At 51.8% G+C, this 22,157-nt stretch overlaps 1 protein-coding gene across 1 annotated transcript; it reads left to right on the forward strand.

The window, feature by feature from the left end:
- Window positions 1-15,802: 15,802 nt before the first annotated feature.
- LOC142403477 (SUN domain-containing protein 3-like) lies at window positions 15,803-21,677 on the forward strand. Its single transcript, XM_075489728.1, has 11 exons — window positions 15,803-15,895; window positions 15,945-16,010; window positions 16,099-16,139; window positions 16,375-16,406; window positions 17,439-17,537; window positions 17,635-17,921; window positions 18,496-18,580; window positions 18,973-19,088; window positions 19,943-20,110; window positions 20,607-20,699; window positions 21,408-21,677. Exons 1-11 carry the CDS (start codon window positions 15,803-15,805, stop codon window positions 21,561-21,563), a joined length of 1,236 nt encoding a protein of 411 aa, XP_075345843.1. The 3' UTR covers window positions 21,564-21,677.
- The last annotated feature ends 480 nt before the right edge of the window (window positions 21,678-22,157 follow it).

Genomic DNA, 22,157 nt, shown 5'->3' on the forward strand with positions numbered 1-22,157 from the left:
GAGTCACCTCCTTAGCAGCTAAATCCTAAGAAGGAGAAACTCCCAAGTGCCATTTGTCTGTCCCTGTCCTCCCTCAGCAGGAGCATTGGAGCATTTCTCCATCTTTCCCTCCTGTCCATGCTGCCCCTCACACTCTCTGGAAGCAAGCAGGGTTCGGGTGCAGCTCGCACACCAGTGCTTCAGGTCTTGCCATGTAGTTGTATCCACGGGAGCAAAGTCCATCAGCCTGTGTAAACCTGTGGGTCTCTGGACAGTGCAGTGTGTGGCGCTGAGGCGTGAGCTGTCTCTGCTCAGGTTACGACAGTTTTAGCATGTCCAGGAGTTTCCCTGGGGTTGCACTGCTGGAAGATGCTGAGCAGCTCCTCTTCATTTTCGTGGATAACTTATGAGGTAAACAGTGAATTTCAGAAGCTGTCACCCCCTTTCCCAGGTGCCTGAAGCTGTACAGCAGGGATGACTGCTTGGGAGCACGTGGGCAGAGCCCTGCTCCTAATGGCACATTTGGCCAGCACAAACCAGATTGCCAGCCGGGGAGATGTATGAAGGTCCTGAAAGGAAGGGGAGTGACAATCTGTGTTTGGGGTGGTGGTTGGGGGGATGGAAAGCGATTTTCTCAGAGCAGTCCTAACTTGTGAGTGATTTCCTCCTTTGGCAGTACCTCATGAACAAAGGGATGAGATGTCCAACAGCAGCTCCATCACCAAGTTCCTCTTCCTGCCATTCACAGACACGTGGGAGTTGCAGCTCTTGCACTTCTGGCTTTCCTGGGCATCTACCTGGCTGCCCTCCTGGGCAATGGCCTCATCATCACCGCCATAGCCTACAACCACCACCTCCACACCCCCATGTACTTCTTCCTCCTAAACCTCTCTGTTCTTGCCCTCAGCTCCATCTCCACCACTGTCCCCAAAGCCATGGCCAATTGCCTGTGGGACAACAGGGACATTTCATACCAAGGGTGTGTGGTCCAACTCTTTTTCTTTTTCTTTTTTATGTCAGCTGAGTATTGTCTTCTCACTGTCATGGCCTATGACCGCTACGTTGCCATCTGCAAACCCCTGTACTACAGGACCTTCCTGGGCAGAAGAGCTTGTGTCCACATGGCAGCAGCTGCCTGGGGCAGTGGTGTCCTTTACACTGTGCTGCACACTGCCAATACATTTTCAGTCCCTCTTTGCAAGGGCAGTGATGTGGACCAGTTCTTCTGTGAAGTTCCCCATATCCTCAAGCTCTCCTGCTCAGACTCCTATATCAGGGAAGCCGGGCTTCTTGTGGTTAGTGCCTGTTTAGGTACCGGATGTTTTGTTTTCATTGTGGTGTCCTACATGCAGATCTTCAGGTCTATGCTGAGGATCCCCTTTGAGAAGGGACGGCACAAAGCCTTCTCCACGTGCCTCCCTCACCTGGCCGTGGTCTCCCTGTATGTCAGCACTGGCATCTTCACCCACCTGAAGCCCTCCTCCATCTCCTCCCCACTTCTAAATCTGGTGATGTCATTTCTGTACTCTGTGGTGCCTCCAGCAGTGAACCCCCTCATTTACAGCATGAGGAACCAGGAGCTCAAGGATGTCCTCTGGAAAGTGGCCCAAGGGACGATGTTTCAACAACAATAATTTGCTTCCCTTTCTCTGCACATTTCCCAGAGTTTGTCTTAGGCCACGAGTCTGCTTTTTTCCCTTGTGATCATCCTACTTAAAGATAATTTGCTTGGCTTATACTCTTTGTCTTGAGGTTTGATCTAGTTGTGTCTAACCCTTGCAAAACACCATGTCAGATGTGGCCTGTCCAAATGCAGCTCTTCAATAAAAAGGCATCTCCCATGTGCAGTGCTTGAAGGCTGAGCAGTTCCTCCAAAGGTGCTGCCAACAAAATGTCCAAGGAATTGGTCTCTTAAGGAGTTTTTTCTCCTTGTGTTCTCCCTGTGATTGGGGTTAAGCTCATGGTAGCATTGGGTTCCATTGGACTGAAAGTTCTGGTTTTACGAGCTCTTTTGTTGATGTCCCGTGGTCCAGTGGGACCACTACTATTTAATATCTTCATCAATAACATAGACAGGGGGATCGAGTGCACCCTCAGGACACACCAAACTGCCACCCAGAGGGACTTGGACAAGCTTGAGAAATGGGCCCATGAGAGTCTCATGAGGATCCTGCACCTGGGCCTGGGCAAGCCCCGCTCTCAATACAGGATGGGGGATGAAAGGACTGAAAACTGCCCTTCAGAGAAGGAATTGGGGGTACAGGTGGATGAAAAGCTGGACATGAGCCAGCAATGTGCTCACACAGTCCAGAAAGCCAACTGTATCCTAGGCTGCATCAAAAGAAGCATGGCCAGCAGGTTGAGGGACGTAATTCTGCCCCTCTACTCTGCTCCGGTGAGACCCGACCTGGAGTACTGTGTCCAGCTCTGGAGCTCTCAGCACAGGAAAGACATGGAGCTCTTGCAGTGGGTCCAGAGGAGGCCACAAAAATGATCAGAGGGCTGGAACACCTCTGCTGTGAGGAAAGGCTGAGACAGTTGGTGTTGTTCAGCCTGGAGAAGAGAAGGCTCCAGAGAGACCTTCATGCGGCCTTTCAGTTCTTCAAGGAGGCTTATATGAAAGACGGGGACAGACCGTAGTGGGGCCTGTTGCGATACGACAATGGGTAAAGGTTTTAAACTAAAAGAGGGGAGATTCAGACTAGATATAAAGAAGAAATTTCTTGCCATGAGGCTTGTGAAACACTGGACTAGTTTGCCCAGAGAAGTGGTAGATGCCCCATCCCTGGAAACATTCAAGGTCAGGCTGGACAGGGCTCTAAGCAACCTCATCCAGTTGAAAATGTCCCTTCTCACTGCAGGGGGAGTTGGATTAGATGACCTTTAAAGGTCCCTTCCAACCCAAACCATTCTATGAGTCTATGATTCCATGATTCAATGATAAGGAAGTACGGTGCTGGGATATCTTAGAGGACTGAGGAGCCGTAGCTTTGAAAGAAGCTGGACGTGTTGCTTGGGGATTCACAGGTTTGGCAAACCCCCAGAAAACCACAGCTTTGGGTTAGAAGGAAAAGGCAGGGAGGGCAAAAAAGAGATTCCTAAAGCCTGGGAGATCCCAGGGTCAGAGTGAGGTGGGGAAGCAGCAGGCTGGCCAAAGTCTGCAGGAGAACTGTGACAGGCGTGGGAGAGAATGCGAGAGCCTGTGGTGGGGATGAGTGAGGGCCTTGGTGGGGCTCGGACTTCCCCAACACAACCAAGACCTCTGTCCTCTCAGCTCTCAGTATTGTCACTGCCACCAAGAGCCACGAGGGGACACCATTGCCTTACAGCCCCATGGCCTTGTTGCCTCCTCTTCCCCACCTAGAGTTCAGGCAGTCCTAGGGTGGTCCTGCACTCATCTTCACAGCCCCTCGCATCACACGGCTCCATGAAGAGTCCTGAGTAACGCACGAGGAGAAGGATCTTCCTTCCCACGTCCCAGGGTTCACAGCTTGCCCGTCCTTCTTGATGACACACATCAAGGGCTCACGTGGCATCAGAGCTACCTGCATGGTGCCTTTGTCACCTGTAACCAGTGCTGACCTCTTTCCAGCTCTAGGCAGACCCCAGGGAGGGGTACTTCCACCCATGCTTCCCTTCATGGCTTCATCGGTGATGGTCCTCAGGGTGCCCACTGACACCCTCAGAACCTTGGAGATTTTAATCAAATTTCAAATACTTCTTCAGCAGCTTGTTCAATCTTCCTTTGGTATCTGCAGTTCAGGAACTTGGCACCAGAGGGCTCAGGCAAATGCAAAGGACCTAACATGCCATGGCTCTCTGCAGTTTAATTCCTCCATTCTTGTGTGGTTCATTAGAGAGATGTCAGGAGTCTAAAAGACAAGATTTGAATAAGAAATAACACTTTAAAAAGGGTTATGTTTTTCCCAGTTTTCTTTATTTTCCTGCTTACAGAATAAACAATATCACCAATCTCCACTTCATATTGATCCAGAGTCCCTCATGATGAAGTATGAATATGCAGGGCAAGCAAGACTCTTTCTGTCAGACACTGTAGAGACACTCTTCATCCCACTGGCCCCATCCCCCCGCAATCTGCCATTTCTCTTCCCAGTCACCTGAGGCTTACATCACCCATGTTAAAATCAAAGCTTTTCCCACTCCAGTTGGAGCTGAATGTCTCAGCATCAATTCCCATCTGCTTTCCTTGGAGAAGTGGCTGCACACAGACACAGCCTTTCTCTTCATTAACAAGAGCAAAAACTGAACAAGACAAAAAAAAAAAAAGGAAAAGAGTAGTTCAGTAAAGAATAAAATACATTCCTCAGCTGTCTATTAAGTCCAAGTTCCCTCCACTAAATTCCACTTCTACTTTTGAGTGGAAAATCTTCTGTGAGGTTAGTAGGAAAGGACAGCGAGAAAGGTGATGAAGGAATTGGCCGAAGACACAGTCAGGCAACAGGAGCAGCAGCTTTAAACTGCCTGAAACTCAAAGCAGCACCTGGGTACTGGGGAGGGGTCTGAGTGAATGGAGAGTAACGGGAGAAGGAAACTGGATGGACACTGGAAAATGCATATGTGCAGAGAGTCTGTTGAGAAGATGACTTGAGAAATGGTCAGTTTAATCAGGACATGTGGAAATACCTAAAAGATTTGTGAGATTCAATGGACTCCATAGTGGAGAGAGTAGTGGTCAAGCAGGTGCTGGGAAGATCAAGGTTTCTTCTCCTGAGAGCAGTACCCATCTGGAAAAGTTTCATGATGGCAACACAGGAAAACGTGATTTCTCTACTAAAAGTATTCCAACATTTCAGCTGATGAAAATGTTCCCATACTTCATAAATGTGGAGAAAATTTCCTCATCTTTGCAGGCCGAGCTCAGTTCCTGACCAGAAGCCTCCAGTGCCACTTGAGGAGGCCCTGGTGTGCCTGATACACTCACCTGGCACTGGTAGTGACTGCAAGGGGCCGTGGGAGACTGGGACCCTCCAACTGAAACTGCAGATGGAGCGGGACACCCGGCATCTGTGCTCCTCTAAGTCAATCCACCCTGATTTCCAAAAGTGTTCTTAAAATAAATACAGAAAAAAAAAAGAAAAAAAACCCAAACGCAAACCAAACAGGCCCTCCTGCCCCACCACAGGACAAATATTTTGAAAGAAATCAAGAGGGAAGATAAGAGCATAAGGAAGTTTAAAATATGAAAAGTGCAATAATATATATATATTTTGCTTTTGTTTTTTATATTTCTTTTATTTTTCTATTTGCTTAGTTTCCAGGTCACCATGTCCCTCCAAGCCCAACTAGCCCATCATTTATATACCCATAAACTTAGTCAACCATGCAGAATGCACTGTCCTAACTTGTGATCCAAGAGGACATGCCAAGGGACATACTCTCAACCAAACTGAAGCTAAGCAGCCTTTTAGTTCCCCAGCTCATCTTCTGAGACTTTTTGAAAGATGCTCTCAACTTTTGCTTTCTATCAGTCTTCAGAAAGTTCCCCTGATATCCCTGACTTTTCAAAGATGATGATGAGTGATGCCACTGTGACACTGGCCTGCTCTCTCATCACCCGTGGAGGCAGCCCCTCTGGTGCCCTCGACTGTTAAGGGCTGAGTTTGCTTAAGTAACCCCTGACTCGACCCCCCTTTCACTGCTGGTTGTTGTCCTTGGGTTCTGCCTCGAGGTACAACAGCCTGGAAGACCTTGCTGGGAAAGACTGAGACCAAGAGGACGCGGAGTATGTCAGACCTCTCTGCATCTACTCTCCTGAATTCAGAAGTGGCCCTCCATTATCTGTGTTTATTCTTTAACTCTTCCTGAAGTAGTAGCAGCTCATTATGGTCCCCTTGGACTCCCTTGCAAGGGTCATCTCTAGGGAAGCTGTGGGTTTCCTAAAGCCATTCCTATTGCTAAATTTCTCCATCTGAAGTGAGTCTCTGCATCCACCTCCTGGATGTTTCCATTACCTATGGAGCTTCCTCATGATCTCCGTCTTCACCCAAGCTACTCTTGTGAGCTATGTACTCACCACTGCTCTTCGTGGGGGATTCTGTTATTAAAGAGAAGCTGTGCTGAGTTGTGCTGCCCTTCACTGCTGCCCACAGGATCGCCACTAAAAGCCCCCTGAATAGGCCAAAGTCTTCCCCTCTGAGGTCTGACACCTGCACTCTGCTCCTCTCCTTCCTCAGTCAGCTCAAGAGCTGAACCCCCCCTATTTCATGGTCACTACACTCAAGGAGGACACTGGTTTTCAGGTCCCTGACCAGCTCTTCATTCTCCCCTCTGTGCCCTGGGGGGCAACTGCTGCCCCCAACTGGGGTGGAACTGGTGCCGGTGCTGGTACCATGCAGCCATGATGGGGAGCTGTCACCAAAATTTGGCAAGCGTCCCATGCTGATCGAGGAGAGAGGCTGGGATGCAAAGTATAGGATTACAAGAGGAATTCTTGCATTCATGCACATGAGCTGTCCCATTCAAACTGGGGGACCCCGAATGCGGTTTTACACATGGTTCTTATGCCTTTCAAGCATTCAGGTCCAACGCAATTTGACCAGTTGCTACTTAACACACACATACAGGCTGCTGGTTTGCAAAGCAACTCTAATTCTCTGGTGGTGTCATCCATTTGCTTCTTTCTTGATCTAGACGTCCCTGGAGTTGGTCTTGCTGCAGTTCCTTATCTCTGATGCCAGATAACGGGAGGGTTTCACAGAGGTGTTGGAGGGGCTGGGATGCTGGTGTGATCTGGGTACTCCAGGGGTATCCTTTCTTCTTCAGGGTGGGGGCTGTCCTTCTCCTCCTTGCAATGAGCTGTGGTCCTTTAGTCATGCTGACTGAACCGTGACTGTGCAGTATACAATGTCAACGACATGTATATCAAACTGTCCAACTTAAGGAACCTGATCCAATTTCATACTCTCAAGACTAATTGGTGCTATAGTCAGGAAATGAGATTTTTCATAACAGAACCCCTGGGGTGTCCCTTTGTGCGGGTCCCCAGGAGGTACTTGTGGGGGTTGCTTGTAGTGGGGTGGCGGATGCGGGTACTGGGGGTGATGGTAGCAGTGTGGGGTCGGGGTGCTGTTCCTGGGAACACTGGTTCCAGCTGGAGATGGGGATGCCGGTGGTGGGGCTGTCAGCAGCAGGATGGGGTAGAGATGGCCTTAGCCCCTCTCTCCCCAGCCCCTAGTGGGATGGGGGAGAGAATCAGAAGAGTAAAAGTGAGAAAACTCGTGGGTTGAGATAAAGACAGTTTAATAAGTAAAGCAAAAGCCGTGCACGCAAGCAAAGCAAAACAAGGAATCCATTCACTACTTCCCATGGGCAGGCAGGTGTTCAGCCATCTCCAGGAAAGCAGGGCTCCATCAAGCGTAATGGTTACTTGGGAAGAAAAATGCCATCACCTCAAACGTCCCCCCCTTCCTTCTTTTTCCCCAGCTTTATATACTGAGCATGATGTCATACGTCATATGGTATGGAATAGCCCTTTGGTCAGTTTGGATCAGCTGTCTTGGCTGTGCCCCCTCCCAGCTGCTTGTGCACCTGGCAGAGCATGGGAAGCTGAAAAGTCCTTGACTCGTGCAGCAACAACTAAAACATCAGTGTGTTATCAACACTGTTGTCAACATAAATCCAAAACATAGCCCCATACAAGCACTATAAAGAAAATTAACTCTATCCCAGCCAAAACCAGCAGATGCCTGGGTTGCCCATTCCTGCCTGGCAACAGCCGTGCCATTGGCCACAGCTGAGCCAATCAGCAGAGGCGGTAGCGGCCTGTCAGTCACAGCCAGCCTGGGGCGGGGCCGGAGGGGCCAGAGGCCAAGCAGCCTGAGGAGAATGGGGGGAGAGTCAGGCTGAAGGCAGTCGGGGCACCCTGCTCACCAGCCAAAACCAGTTCCCACCAGTTCCCAGCAGTGTAGCACTGGTTCAGGACAGCCCTGGTAAGAGCAGCACAAACCCGTTTCCCTTTTCCTGCCCTTCCTGGCTGCCGGGTGCAGCCGAGTCAGAGGCCGGGCAGGGGAGGGCTCATCCTGCCAGCGCTGCTCATGGCGGCAGAGGAGAGAGCGGCCTGATGCTGCTGAGCGCAGGGTCACTCTGCTGCCTGGGCTGCCTCTTGTCCCGGCGCTGCTCGACACGTGCCTGCAGCAGAGGCCGGGCAGTTTGCCAGTCGAGCACTGGGGACAGCTGCCCCAGGGGAATGGGGAAATGTCTCTGCTCCGTCCTGCTGCGGGAGCTGGGCTCAGCTGTGGTGCTGAGGGCCGAGAGCAGGTGCTCTCCAGAGAGCTAAAGACAGGCCTGGCTGTGTGTCTGCCTTGCGTGTGATGTTACACCGGGGCGTTCACAGGAGGAGGCTTGTCGTCTGTCTTTGCTCTTACCTTGTTGCTCATGGTTTTACAAGTAATTACCAAGTGTCTATATTGGTGTTCTTGTTGTTTTCAGGAAGGGTTGCTCCCCCATCCCATGCTCCCCCTTCCCTCCCTGGCGAATATTCACTGGAACTGTGCTGGCAGAAGGTCCAGTTTCCTGTTAAGATCATTTACAGGAAATAAGTATTAAAGGAAGTTTCATGAGGCTGGCAATTCAAACTTCTCCAGATACAAATGACCTTTAAATGTGCAGTTGCCTGCCGGTGACCTTTCATATGCATTTCTTCCTAGGTTCGTGAATCACAATCCCACCAAAAGCAAAGCCCCCGCTTACACATGTAAAGGGGCAAAACCTCCCGTGGAAGACAGCTGCTCTCCAGGTCCTCATTCCTATGTGGAGCCCTCCGTGACCAGGAGTGGGAAGTATGTGGCTCCATTGTATCCCATCTGTGGATGTGCCAGGGAAAACACCCAGATCACAGCTGGACCAAGTGAGTAACATTTCTCCAGTCGTTCATTCTGACAAGAGAAAGAGGCTTTCTTTTTTGCCCTGTGTTAGTGCAGTACAAAACAATCGGCTCATCCCTTGAATGGATCCTCCTGTTCCTCCTCCTCCTGCTGTTCCTTCTCCTCCTCCTGCTCTTTGACCTCCTGCTCCTCCTCTTCCTCCTCTTCCTTCTTCTTCTTCCCCTTCCCCTTCCTCCTGTTCCTCCTCCACTGTTCCTGTTCTTCCTCCTCCTGTTCCTCCATCTGTTCTCCTGTTCCCTTTCCTCCAGTTCATGTTCCTCCTTTTTCTCCTGTTCCTCCTGTCCCTCCTCCTGCTATTCCTCCTCTTTCTCCTGCTGTTCCTGTGTCTCTTCCTGCCTTTCCTCTTCCTCCTCCTCCTCCTCTTCCTTCTGTTCCTCCTTTTTCTCCTGTTCCTTTTTTACTGTCTTCTTCCTCCTCCTCCTCCTCCTTCTCCTCCTCTTGCAAAGCTACATGTTCTGCAAAGACAGCTGTGCCCAGGTCCTGACCTTGCCTCATGAAAGGAGCAGAACAGTGGAGAAGCTCCAGAAGCTGAGGGAGTGGACAGCTAGGGGCCTCCCAAAGGGTCCCCTGGAGGGCTGCGAAGAAGCAGCAGCAGTCCTGCCAGCCTGCACACCCTCAGGGCTCCCCTCCACACCCACCTTCCTGAGGTCCCCACAGGCTTGCTGCCCCCCAATACCAGAGGAGATTCTGGGGAAAAAAGGGCTGCCTTTGCTCAGCGCTCAGAGCTGCTGCTCTCTCCTGAGGCAAGGCACCAAGTCTGCAGCCCTCCTCAATCATGCAGGCCTTGTGTGCGTGCGCTGCAGGCACCCTGGACATCGTGTGCAGGGCCTTCCTTGGGAAGCACCAAAGATTGAGGAAAGGAATGGATCTAAGTGGATGGGGGTGGGAAGCAGGGTGGAAAAAAGGAGCAGGGAAATCCCAGGGTCATAGGTTCATTCAAGCTGGAAAGGACACCAGGAGGGCACCAGTCCTGCAGTGCCAGTGCCATCCAGCCTAGGGCCATCATCAGTGTCCTCACACGTAAGTCATTTCAGGTGCTTTTATGGGTTTTCTTCTGTTCTTGTAGGAGAGAACTACTAACTCCTTCTTTCTCAGGGATAGGAGAACATTTCAAGCTTGGCAGGCAGGAAGATGCCCACGAATTCTTATGCTATACTGTTGATGCCATGCAGAGAGCCTGTCTGAGTGGAAGTAGCAAGTAAGTACAAGCAAATGATCTTTTCGATATTCCCAAGCTCTTTGGACTCCTTGATGTACTCCCATCAAGGAAAACCTACGTCCAGGCTTTTCAGAGAAAGGAAAACTCTTGGAGGAGATAACTCTCTGCCTCACCATTTCTTTCCAGCTTGGACACCTCTTCTCAAGCAACGACCATCGTCCATCAAATCTTTGGGCGCTTTCTGAGATCCAGAGGTACTTTTCCACAACTATTGCTCTCCTTGGAATTGTCTGTGTCCTTCTGCCCGCCTGTGACAAACAGCTGATCGTGTGACTGGTGCAGTAAGTATGAAGAGGGTAAACCGGCACAGGCAGTCGACTTCCCCTATCACTGAGCATTTCCATTTGCTTTCCAGTCACGTGCTCGAGCTGCAAAGCAGATTCTGATTCCTATGAGGCGTTCCTGGATGTTCCTTTGGATATAAAAGTAAGAGGGTTTGTAATTGTGTCTCAAGAGGTCCCAAGGTCCCTGTAGCTTTCTAGAATCAATGCAGTTGACTTTAAAATGTATAGTGCGAACACAAGAGAGCTTGGTGGTGGGTGGGAAGTGGAATGGCCTGTGTCCTCCTTCTGGGGAGGCCATGGCAGTGGTCTCCCTGCAGGTGCTGGCTTTAAGCTGGACAAGTACAAATTATCCTCTCTGCACCCTTGATGTACTCTCATCCTTCTTCCTTTTGTCCTCCCTCAACACCCGTCTGGCTCCTAGGTTGATGGGTTGTACTGTTTTTATTATTGACGACCCTGCACACCATCAGTAGCTGAACTGTGCAGTGCCACAGAGAGGTGGCTCATGATAGCCCTGGGGATTCCTGACAAATGAGGGAAATATTCAGCATAATACCCTCTGTCTGCCTCCTTCTGGACACTGCTTGCGGGTTCACGGTGGGTCTCCTCAGCGTCATCTAGCTGGGTTTTTGCGTAAACTCCTAGGAGGTGTTTGGGCAAGGGCGTTTCCCCAAGCTCAGTGCTCTCCTTTCTCACTTCCCCAGGCAGCCTCATCTGTCACCGCAGTGCTGGAGGGCTTTGTGAAACCCGAGCAGCTGGACGGCGAAAACTGCTTTAAATGTAGCAAGTAAGATGATTACTAACAACTAATGCTAGATCCTGCGTGAAGGTGCTGCATGTCATCGAGCATGAAAAGTTATCTTTTCACATAGGTCAGATGCACAATAATGAGACGCAGCTTCTTTTAATATGGCCCTATGGTACTGAATAGCCTTAAAATAGCATAAGGATGTGTGAGACATGAAAGGTTGTGTGGCCTTCTTGGAGGAAGATAGGGTGCATTTCAGCTTTTGGCTCTGTGCTTGGTTTCAAGGTGTGACAAGATGGTTGCTGCCTCCAAGAGGTTTACAATCCATTGCGTGCCCAAGGTTCTCATGCTGTGTCTGAAGAGGTTTGGAGATTTCACCGGCAGGAAGATCAGCAAGGTGTGTAGGCAATTGGAGTGCAACTTTCTCTTCCTGGAGTGGGAGGTTTCCCAAAGCAGTGCGCCCTTTCACAAGCTGTTCATGTTGGGTTTTTCGTGTTCCCTTCCAAGGAGAGGAGGTTTCCCATGGGAAGAGAAGCATGTGCTCTGCTCCAACGGAGCTGCTTTGGCCGAGAGCAGTTTCCTGCCACCCAAACCATCACATGTTGAAGGCTATTTCATGTAGTATTTCAGGATCATTTCTGAGCCCTATTGCTCTCTCTGTAGGCTGTGAAGTATCTCGAGTACTTGGATCTTCGGCCATACACATCTCAGACAGCTGGAGAACCACTCCTCTATGCCTCATATGCTGTCCTGGTACATCGCTGTGGCAGCTGTTGTGCAGGACACTATTTCTGCTACACAAAGGTAAAGAGCAACTTGCTTCCTTGCAGGGGAAAAACGTGTGCTGAGGAAAACAAACATTCACGGCAGTGTTACTGGCAGCCAAGGTTTTGGGGGAGAAGGTCTCCTCACCAGCTGCAGTGGATTTGTTTTGGTTTACTCTTGGTTCTGTAGTTTTCTGCCTGTGTTATCGTTCAGAAACCATGCAGTTCATCTCCAGATATCGTTGCCTCTTTTTACAGGCCAGCAACGGACTGTGGTACAAAATGAATGATACATCTGTGGATGGTTGTGGCATCGACACAGTTCTTAGGCAGCAAGCCTATTTACTGTTTTATGTCAGGTAATAACAAGTATTACAATGTGTCCAGAATACATTTCCTTTTCCTGGCTTTGCTGTTTTTCTTCTCATCCTCCTGAGTGTTTCTCTTTCTGTCGTAGGAGACAATTACTGCCTGCATCGTTCAGTGCAGTCAAACCTGAACTACCCCCCGTCAGTCCTTATCTTTCCTTGCTGGGCTTTAGGCTCCTGCGCTGGTGTAAACTGCTACTTGTCTGCTATCTGAAGCTGGCTAACGTAGAGCAGAGTACTTCAAGGGGGCGTACAGGAAAGACGAGGAGGGACTCTTTATCAGGGAGTGTAGTGATAGGACGAGGGGTAACGGTTTTAAACTGAAAGAGGGTAGGTTTAGATTAGATATGAGGAAGAAATTCTTTATGGTGAGGGTGTTGAGAGACTGGAAGAGGTTGCCCAGAGAAGTTGTGGATGCCCCCTCCCTGGAAGTGTTCAAGGCCAGGCTGGATGGGGCTTTCAGCAGCTTGATCTAGTGGAAGGCGTCCCTGCCCCTTGTTCCATTAAGAGCTACTGTCGCGTAGGAGTCTGAGGAGTGGCTGGGGGGTGGGGGGAACCCACCTGTTGAGTCACGAGGTTCAGACAGGACCCCCTTGCTTTCTAAATTCCTTCTCAGAGAGGAGTCTAGGTGCGGCTAAGTCCAGTCTTAGTCTCAGACTTGGTGAATGGTCTGTTTTCAAAGGACTGTATATGCAGCCACTTATCACAGTTAAGGCGACAGCGTTAATTTACAACGTGATAAGTCCGGTCATGTTTAGGGAACTGAACTTCACGATTATGGATTCACTAATAACACACTGCACTCCCAGTCTAGTCATGTTGCATGAACTTGTGCCCCTATGGCCCCTTGCCTTTCTCAGGCTGCAAGAAAAGAGCCACCAAGATGAACCTGAGCCAAACACGAGACAAACACGGAATGTACTTGGTGCCTGGCTTCAGTCACCTCAGAAGGCCTTCCTTGTACAGAGTGTCAAAGGCAGCAGCTAGGAAAGGTTTCTGGTAGCTCCCAAATCTATCACTCTTCAGTGGGAATGCAAAGAGCTGCCCCCTTCGCAGGAGACGTTCTGGTTTTGTAGGCTTTCTTCCCTTGCGGAGAGGAGTGCAAAACCTGCTCCCTGTCAGGTAGGACTTTGCCTCGAAACGTGGTGCTGCCTTTTCTATTGTGACATCGCCCACCGCCATTGGTGTCACAAAGCGTCGTCAGCGCTGAGGTAGACACAGCTGGGCATAAGATCGGGGTTGGCCCTGTGCCTTTGTCACTCTCGGTCTTGAGGGAATGGAGATCGCGGAGGTTTTGGCTTGCTCCCGAGCAAGCAGGATGCCTGGTGCTCGCACCTCAGCAGATACGGAGAGACAGCCATGGAAGGCCCACGATCTGAACGGGTACGTTTTTGAAAAATCCTCCTCTCCTTTCCTCACGTGTATTTTCCACCTCATCAGCTGGGGCGGGTGGGGGGTGGACAGGGGAAGAACACAAGGGCAGCCCGAGAGCTCAGTCTGGAGGTGGTGGAAGGCAGCGGCCGTCTCTTCGGTCTCTTCCCAAATGCCAGGACTAGGCCTAGAAAGCAAAATGAGGTCCCTGCGAAACGAGGGACGAGTCCATTTTGGATCGCACGGAGGGAGTCCCAAGCGGTTGCCCAGATACATGCTGCCGTAGTAATTGCGAGAGCTTAGCACAGTCCTGTATTGCGCTCTGCAGCATGGGTTATGTCCCTGAGCTTTCTTGGTTTTCCTTTCGACCCAAACCAGGAGGACAGCAATGTTTCCTCTGTTGGCAGTGGATTTGACTTGTGTTCCTGACAGATGAGGTTTCCTTTGGAAACCTGGTCAGCTCCTCACCAGTGGTCTTGCCTTAGGAAAAGCAGCACAAGATCCTCTGAGGGGTGCAAGAAGTTTTCTAGTAAAACGAAAGGGGTCTGTTTATTCCTGATGAAGTGTACACTGTAAGCCTTTCGAGAGCCTCCTAGACCAGGCAGGAGGCGTTTCCATCTTGCAGAGCCGTGTGTGCTGTCTCTTGGCAGATCAGGCTTCAGGGGAGCAGGGCCTACCCACCAGGGTGTTTCTTTGGCGTCTCCTTGGTTCCCCATGGATTACGAGCACGCCTTTACATTCAACCCTCTCTCCTTCCCTCCCTCCCTCCCTCTTTCCCCAGTCTGCATTTGTGTGCATTTATGCCAAGAAAAGGGCCAGTGATAAGCCGGCTGCTAAAGAAATGCTGCTAGAGGGGACACTCACAACCCCTGCTGCCTTGCAGGCTGTTGAACTGCAGGGGTACAGGCTGAACCTTTTCTTGAGAGGGCGTGGAGAACAGCATCAGCACAAGTACCGATCGGATGGTGGGCGGGAGAAACAGATGTTCGTTATGTCCCTTCCATTTCCGAAGAATCCCTCTCCACCTCCACAGGCGTGAAGTATGGCCACAGCTTTTGCTGCAACTCCTTCTCCTATTCCAGAGTCAATCTGGAGCCCTTCATCCCTAACGAAACAGCGCCAGTCGCTGCCGTACCAAGGGCCCCACGGGTGCAGTTGGTGACAACTCCACCACTGACTCGAGCTTGTGCGAGACCAAGCCAATCCTCCCGCCGGGAACGCCAGGTTCAAGACCTGCAGTCCCTACTGCTGCTCTCGAGTCTGCTGCTGAACTGCACGGGTACCGCCAGCTTCACCATCCTTTTCCTCCTTGCTGCTCCGCAGGAAAACGAAGGCTCTGAAGACGGTGACCCTGGCGCTGCTTGTCAGTCTGTTCTCTTTCGGTGAGTCTCTGTAGAGCTCAGACCTGAGGTTGGTGCTTTAGGAGGTCCCCAGGGCTCCATTCTGCCCTGGTCCGTTTCCCCTGCTGTGACCAGAGGAGCCCAGCTAAGAGCAGAAAGTCCCCAAGAGAGGTGTGCCAGTCCCCCCTGCTTCAGAGGAACGGGTGTGGGGGCGAGGAAGGGGTGACTTGCCTTCCCCAGGAGGGCTAAGCCAGTTCTCTTGAGCTGTGGGAGAGGCAGTGGCTAACCTCGCCTGCCCCAGGCGACCGAGCAGCTTCTGCAGGACAAGGAGCATATTCCAGGGGAGGGAATGTCCGTCTATTGAGGAGCCCGCACGCCATCATGACCTCTTGCAAAGACGACAAGAGGAGAGACCCCTATGGCACCTGGGAGAGACACGCAAAGGGGAGCGGGCAGCCCGAGGCATAAGCCCAGCCTTAGACCAAGTTCTTAGTGTAGGGAGAACTTTGGTGTATGTCTGACAGGTGTTTACCACGTGGGACAGCTTGGCGAACAAAGCCTCTGGAGGAGGACTGCAGCAGTATGCCACGCCTACATCTCCTCCTGTATTCAGCCTCTCCAACAGCAGGTGACATTTACGTTTCTTCAGATCAAGACTGGCTCTGCCAGCGTAACTCCAGGGCATAAAGTGCCACTCATTTAAAGCCTGTGGCTAGGGCTAGGTACAGTAGCCACCCTGGCAGGTCAGTCAGGTGAAGGTCAACTGCACCGAATGCGTAAAAGAGGTTGCATGCACCTCTTGACCTATCGAATGAATGCCTGACAAATGGTAGAAGGCTTTGTAGGAAAGACGGTGTTTAACTGGAAGCCGTGCCCAAGTCAAAGAGGGGAAGCTTTCTGGAAGAAGACAATGCCCAGTGTGAGTCGTCTTCTGTCTTGCCTGCCGGTCCACAGCGGTGTTTTCGCAGTGGACGCTAGCGGAGCAGCCGAGCACAAATAGGCATGGTGTCTGCAACTCCTTGTTTCCCGTGGCTGTACAGAGACTGTTGTTGCGCGCTGCCTTCGTTTCTGCAGAAGGTCTGTTTCTGTCTGGAATGACTGTTCCCTTAATTGTCGTTCCAGGAGCGCTTGCACCTCCCCGGAGGGGACTGGAAGACTCGGAGGTAAAAACGACTTCCCCTTGACTAGACGGTTCTTCAGAGGAGCTCTGCCCCTCGGCCCCAACAGCACATTGTTTACGTCCTGTCTCACACAAACTTCACCTGGCACAGCTCCCTGAGCTTCTCCCATTACCCCTTCTTCCCTTCTGCCAAGCGGTGCGCTGTAGCTCCCCACGTCCATTAGGGGACTGGGGCCACCCATCCGCCCACCCTTTCGCTTGGGCTGGGCTGTTCGCAGCTCCACCTTTCTAACGCCTCAGAAGGGGAATGGTAGCCTTCTCCATCCTGCATCTGTTTCTCTCCCTCGATGCTTGGGAGTAGCTGCTAGGAGACACCTCTGCCGCTTTCCATTGCTGGGCTGCAATAGAGCGCCCCTGCAGGCAGCACTGGCCCCTGGAAGGAGAGGAGAGGCCAAGGGAAAGAGAGTCTTCTCTCAGGCTGAGGTCAGTGTAGCAGCAGTTGCCCGTGAAGACCTTTGCAGGGGGGCAAGGTTCAAGTACTGAGGGCAGCCTCGCAACTGCCACAGTCAAGCGGAGAGGGAGGACAGAAGTGTATTTTCTCGAGCAAGCAGAAGAGGCTAGCCGAGGCAAGGAACATGTTATGCTAAGAAAGGAGAAGAGGGAGCAGCAGGAGAGAGGGGGAGGAAAAAACGGAGAGCCGAGATACTGGCAACCAAGCACGGGAAAGGCAACTGGGGCAGAGGGCTCTAGGCCTGGTCCAGGAGAGCTCTCCCCCCGTCTCCCTTAGATCGTGTCTCGCTAGTCTATCCCTAACGCAGAGAAGGAAAAGGAAGGAAGCGGCGAGAGGGTGGCAGAGGAACGCTGCAGCCACTATTAACCAGCACCCTTTAATGGACTGTTGGAGAGGGGCGTGCTGTAGGCAAAACGCTGCTTCTCATCTGAGTGGGACGGGAGGAGGTTTTGGGGAGTGCCCCGGAGGACTGAGCAGGCCAAGGCTGTGGAGCACTGGGAGAGAATTAAAGGAGCGGAGCAGGGTGATTCAGTAGGACCAGTGTTCGAGGAGGGGAACAAAGAGCAAAACAGGGGAGAGAGCTGCTGTTGAGAAGCAGCGTTTGGCAACGGCAGCCGCTTTCCCTTGCTCTTTGTGTGTCTTGCAGCCTTCTCTGTTTATGTCTGAGCTGCATGCGCAGCAGGAATTGGGAGAGTAGACTTGGGCAAACATACGCGGGATCGGCATGCTATGCCGCTGTTGGCTACCTCTTAACGTGCAGCAGCCTGCCTTGAGACATCTTTCAAAAGAAAAAAACTGCGCACCTCTTGTTTCTGTTGGTATTTTCTACAGGAACTGCCACCTGCACCCCTTCAAATCTGCTCTTGCACGGCTTTGATGACACGTTGGCACTTGTGATAGGGAAAAAGATGGCTCCGGGCCATCTGAGACGTTCAGCAGTTCCCCAAAATGTGCCCGGGCAGCCGGGAAGCAGCTTCTCAGCCTGAAGCTCTGAGAACTTCAGAACTAACTCCCCCAACCGCTTAAGACGTGGTTAGCCTGCCAGTCATCCAGAGCCAGGCTTCTCGTCTCGCTCGCATCCCCGCGGCGTCCAAGAGGCCAGCCACAACAGTTACAGTCTCTCCATTGCTCACTTTTTCTAGGCCAGCAGGGGACGAGTTAGGAGAAGCGCTGAGCGAAACCCTGACCCTGCAAGAACAGCTACGTAAGCTCCAGGAAGAGCTCTATCACCTGCGATGGAGCGTAAAGGATGTCGCCGAGCGTGCTCTCCAGGAAGCCTTGAAGCAGGCTAAGCTCCCAGGCTTTACCGGATGGGTAAGGGCATGCTGCAGAAGGCGCTACTGAGAGGTTTCTTTCCTCCCTCCGGCATGTTCCCTGTCATAGCTAGCCAAAAGGCTGGTGCTGCTGGAACAAGTGCTGTGCATTGCCACACTTCCTTTTCCTGTCGCTCCACACTTCCTTACGGGGGAAGAGAGAGCCGTGACGGGAATGACAGTTGTCTTAGTCGTACCTTCCTCTCCGTCCAGATCTGGGGTCCTCCTCAAGGGAGGACCGGGAAGAAAGAATGGTCTCAGCAGTCCATAGTTACCCCAGTCCCATCTCAGGCCCAGAAGGCTTGTCTGTCCGTGCTGCCTGGCATGGGGCATCTCCACAGGAAAAGCCCGTTCCCGCAGCTTCAGCATTCAGAGCATTGGAGTGAGCAGCCCCTCCATTCTGATACCCGTCAATCAGAGTAGAGCAAACCTGGGAGGTTTCCGGGCAGTTCCGGCGTTCCTTACATCTGAGTTGTTTAACCTTGTCCCCGTTCACCTTGGCTGGCCTTGCAGGGGAGCTGCTTGCCCCGTTCCTTTTCCTTCTAACCGGCGCTCTCCTTTGTGTTCCTTCCCAGGCTGTTCAAGAGATAATCAATCACTTCTTGGAGAAGCTGGAAGAAAACCGAGTCCCGATGCCTGATTATGCCCTCAAATCATCAGGTGCCGTGACGTTGTACTAACAAACCAGTTCCAAAGCGCTCCCTTGTCCAGCTTGACAAGACAGGCATTGGAACGCGCCCAGTGGTAGGAGAGAAGGGGCGAGAAGTCAAGGGCCACCTCGTGCCCTAAAAACGTACCCACTGACAGAGTCTGTAACGGGCCAGACCACATCTGAAGAGCAGAAAGCCTAGTTCACATTCTCGTCTTTTCCCACGGCCCCTTACAACAGCTCGATGAGCGTCGTGCTGCGTGTTCCAGACGGATCATGCCAGTAAGAAAGAGGGGAATCCCACTGTAGGAGACGGATGACTACTTAGAAGCCTTTTTCAAGTCAACAGCGCAACGTTCCTCCTGACACTGCTCGATGATCGTGCTTGTGTTCTACTTTCCAGGGGCGGCTGTCATTCATTCAAGGACTTCTCCATCCTTCAAGAATACGAAAGGAAAAGTCTTGTTGTTTTCCCTGCCGGTGCTGGATTACGTGAGGTCTCCTGAGCTTATTCTTGAGGTAGGAGCACCAAGAAACAGAAAAACAAAGGTGGGAGGGAGGAACCAAACACGCTGCTGAGAGTTGCCTTTACCCTTGTCTTTGCTCCTCGAAGCTTTCTTTTCCTGCCGCCTTCTTGCATGGACCTACTTGCCTCCTGTGTCTCCCTGCTGAGTAGTTCCTCTCCCAGTGCGCCCCAGGGTCCTCCACGCGAGCTTCTAACAGGCTAGCTCGGTCCTGCAGTCTTTGTCTTCCCAGTCACCGGGAAAACTGTCAGCATGGCACGGAAGGAGAACAGAAAAGGTGCCTGCAGACGTCTAGAGCGTGAGCTCGCCCGGGGCTCTTAGTGAGCACAAGCAGGTGCTGAGAGCCTGCACTGCTGCAGGGCCCCACGTTGTGTTTGCAAGCCGTCCTGGCACTGCTCCTGAGCTGCCTGCACAAGTTGAAGAGCTGGCTGGTGCCAGCGGAAGGAGGTGGGACTGGATGAGAGGGAGCGATTGCTTCCCCTTACAGGAAGGGCTCATCCAGGTGGGGTCTCAGTCGCCACCTGCTCTGGGCAGGTGCCTTTCAGCCACACCGCCCCTTGCTTGTTCTTGGCGAGTTGCTCCGGACCGGGGGAGGCCGGAGAGCTTCTACAAGTAGCGCACCCAGCTCCCTGCCATCGAAGTGCTTCTGCGCTGAAGGGATCTGGTGACGCGTCAGTTCTCATGACTGCTTCTCTGTTCGGTACCCGCAGGGTCCGACCGGAGGCAGTGGCTGCGGTTCAGAGCAGAGCTGATTGGCCAAATCAGTTCTTAATCCTCTGATGCTCCCAGCAGGAACGACAGCCAGGGCACCCTTCTCCACGTCAACGTAGTCTCTTTTTCTCCTTTCAGCCTGAAAATCATCCGGGAAACTGCTGGCCCTTCCCAGGAAGTCAGGGACACGTCTTCATCAAGCTGTCGGTGCCAATCATTCCCAGAGCAGTCACCATGGACCATGTTTCAGGGACAACGTTCCATGGAGACAGCACCTCCAGTGCTCCAAAGGACTTTGCTGTCTACGTACGTGATTTCTCTAGAGTGGGGGGCGGGGGGCAGTTCTAAGCAGGGAATGAATACGGGTCAAAGAGTCCAGCGGCCTGCGGCTTCCTCCTGGCTCGCAGAAGAAACAAGCTCCTTGGAGTGGTATGCCTCTTTTATCCAATGTAGCCCTCGAAAGGAAGCTTCTGGGGCAAGATGGAACTCCAGGAGCCACAGGGAAAAGGAGCTGGCACGGTGCACGGTCCTAGACCCTCTTGGCTTCCCATCCCAGTGGGCATTTGTGATCCTCAGGTTACCCCCCTCTCACTGGGAACGTCTGCGCCTTTTCTGACCGGCAGCTTAGACTCGTTGAGTAGGCGAGCGTGGCATGCTACCTAGCTGCAGCTCCTTGTCTTCTCCTTGTGCTCATCTTCCTCGGACTACGTAGCTGAAATAAACCAGTACGTCATGGACTGAAGTGAAGTCTTCCTACGGTGTACCAGGCGCTCTTGTTTTCTCCACCCCCGTCTTTCTCTAGGGCCTGAAGGAAGAACATGAGGAGCAGGGAACGTTCCTGGGACAGTTCACTTTCCAGGCGCTGCTGAATCCCAGTCAGACCTTCCAGCTGAAGGTATGGGGACAAAGAGGGAGGAGAATTGTAGGAGAGGAGGAGAAATGCGGTTAGCCGGGGAGAAGCTTCCCTGCCAAAGGGCTATAGGCAGCCCTCTCCTTGAGCGCGTGCCACGCTGGCCTTTCTTCTGCTTTAACTTCCCAACGGCGTATGCCTGGACTGCCATTCTTCTTCTCTTTTCGTTTTCGGTTGAAGCTTCAGCACTTACAGCCGCCGCACTTGAAGCTGAAAACAGCTTGCCTCTCTGGACTCCAAGTGCGTACCAGTGGCCACATCCTGTAGTATGCACTGCTGCTGGCCTGCTAGTTCAAGACTAGAAATACTGGGCTTTCTGAGCCCAGCTTTCTGTTGTTGCTGGTAGCGAGTAGTGCCAGGGAGGCCATTCTGTTTCAGTGGCTTTCTAGAGAAGGCAACGGGACTTTATGCTAACACCACTGGGTCGTCTGACTGTGGAAGCATGTGCCTCAAAGCAGGCAAGAAGGCCTTGCCAAGCTATTTGCTGAAGCTTCTGGTACCTGCTTCTTCCTTTACTATTCTTATCGGCACATGAGGTAGAGCAGGATAAGAACGTCTTGACCGCGATAGGTCAAAAGACCTCGCAGGCCAGCCGGAAGTAAGCTGTTGAACAAGTCCGTCACTGCGGCACTACTCTGTCAGGAGTCAAATGCCAGAGAGGAAAAGGCAACTCATTTCTTCTTCTCATTTCAGAATGAGCTCTCCGGGTTCGTGAATTACATAAGGCTGCAAGTGCTGAGCAACTGGGGCCACCCAGACTACACCTGCCTGTATCGATTCAGGGTGCACGGTGATCCTCCCAAAGACGGGGGAAAGGTGTCAGTTTCATCTGGCAATAAATTCCACTAATTTTCACCAAGCCGGGTTTGAGTCTGTTTTGCCTGTGACGCTAAGTGGTAAGAGAGCTCCCTGTCCTTCTCTCGACCCACGAGCTTATCGGAGACTTCAGGCGTATATAGCAAGATTTCCCTTATTAGAAGAAAAAAGGAAGATCAGTCACAAATACGCAGAAAGCCTGACATCCACATACTTGCTGCCTACACAGTAACATTAGCAAGGCCCTGCCTGTACACAAAAGATGACCTTAAGGTACAGTTTTCCTACGCAGGAAGCAACTGGGGATCAACTGAATGCAGCCATCACTTGTTACCTATTTTCACAAGAGGCACATGCTGCTGCAGCTTCTATCTTTCAGGCTGTTTCCTATGAGAAGATGGAAGCATGTTTTCTTGTAAGAAGGAAACCCTTAATTGGAAACTTAGTTCATGGCCTCATTTGCCTCCCTATGCACGTATGTCTCCTGGCCTATTCACTAGATTAGAGAAGTGATTAGCAAAGCAAACCCAGGACACCTCAAGAGATCCCGTAACTACACGCCTCTGTCTTTCCTTTTCACCCCCGAGTTCCCGAAGCACCAGGGCAGGAGCGGGCAGGGCAGTCGCG

Source organism: Mycteria americana, unplaced genomic scaffold, assembly GCF_035582795.1.
Source record: "Mycteria americana isolate JAX WOST 10 ecotype Jacksonville Zoo and Gardens unplaced genomic scaffold, USCA_MyAme_1.0 Scaffold_35, whole genome shotgun sequence".
Lineage (NCBI taxonomy): Eukaryota > Metazoa > Chordata > Aves > Ciconiiformes > Ciconiidae > Mycteria > Mycteria americana.

Bases quoted from the DNA above. Each gene is read 5' to 3' on its own strand.
- LOC142403477 (XM_075489728.1), top strand. From the start codon at position 15,803: ATGGTAGAAGGCTTTGTAGGAAAGACGGTGTTTAACTGGAAGCCGTGC. The intron at 17,538-17,634 runs GTTCAGCAGTTC...CAACCGCTTAAG, and splicing joins GGCTCCGGGCCATCTGAGAC to ACGTGGTTAGCCTGCCAGTC. The intron at 20,700-21,407 runs GTATGGGGACAA...TTCTCATTTCAG, and splicing joins GTCAGACCTTCCAGCTGAAG to AATGAGCTCTCCGGGTTCGT.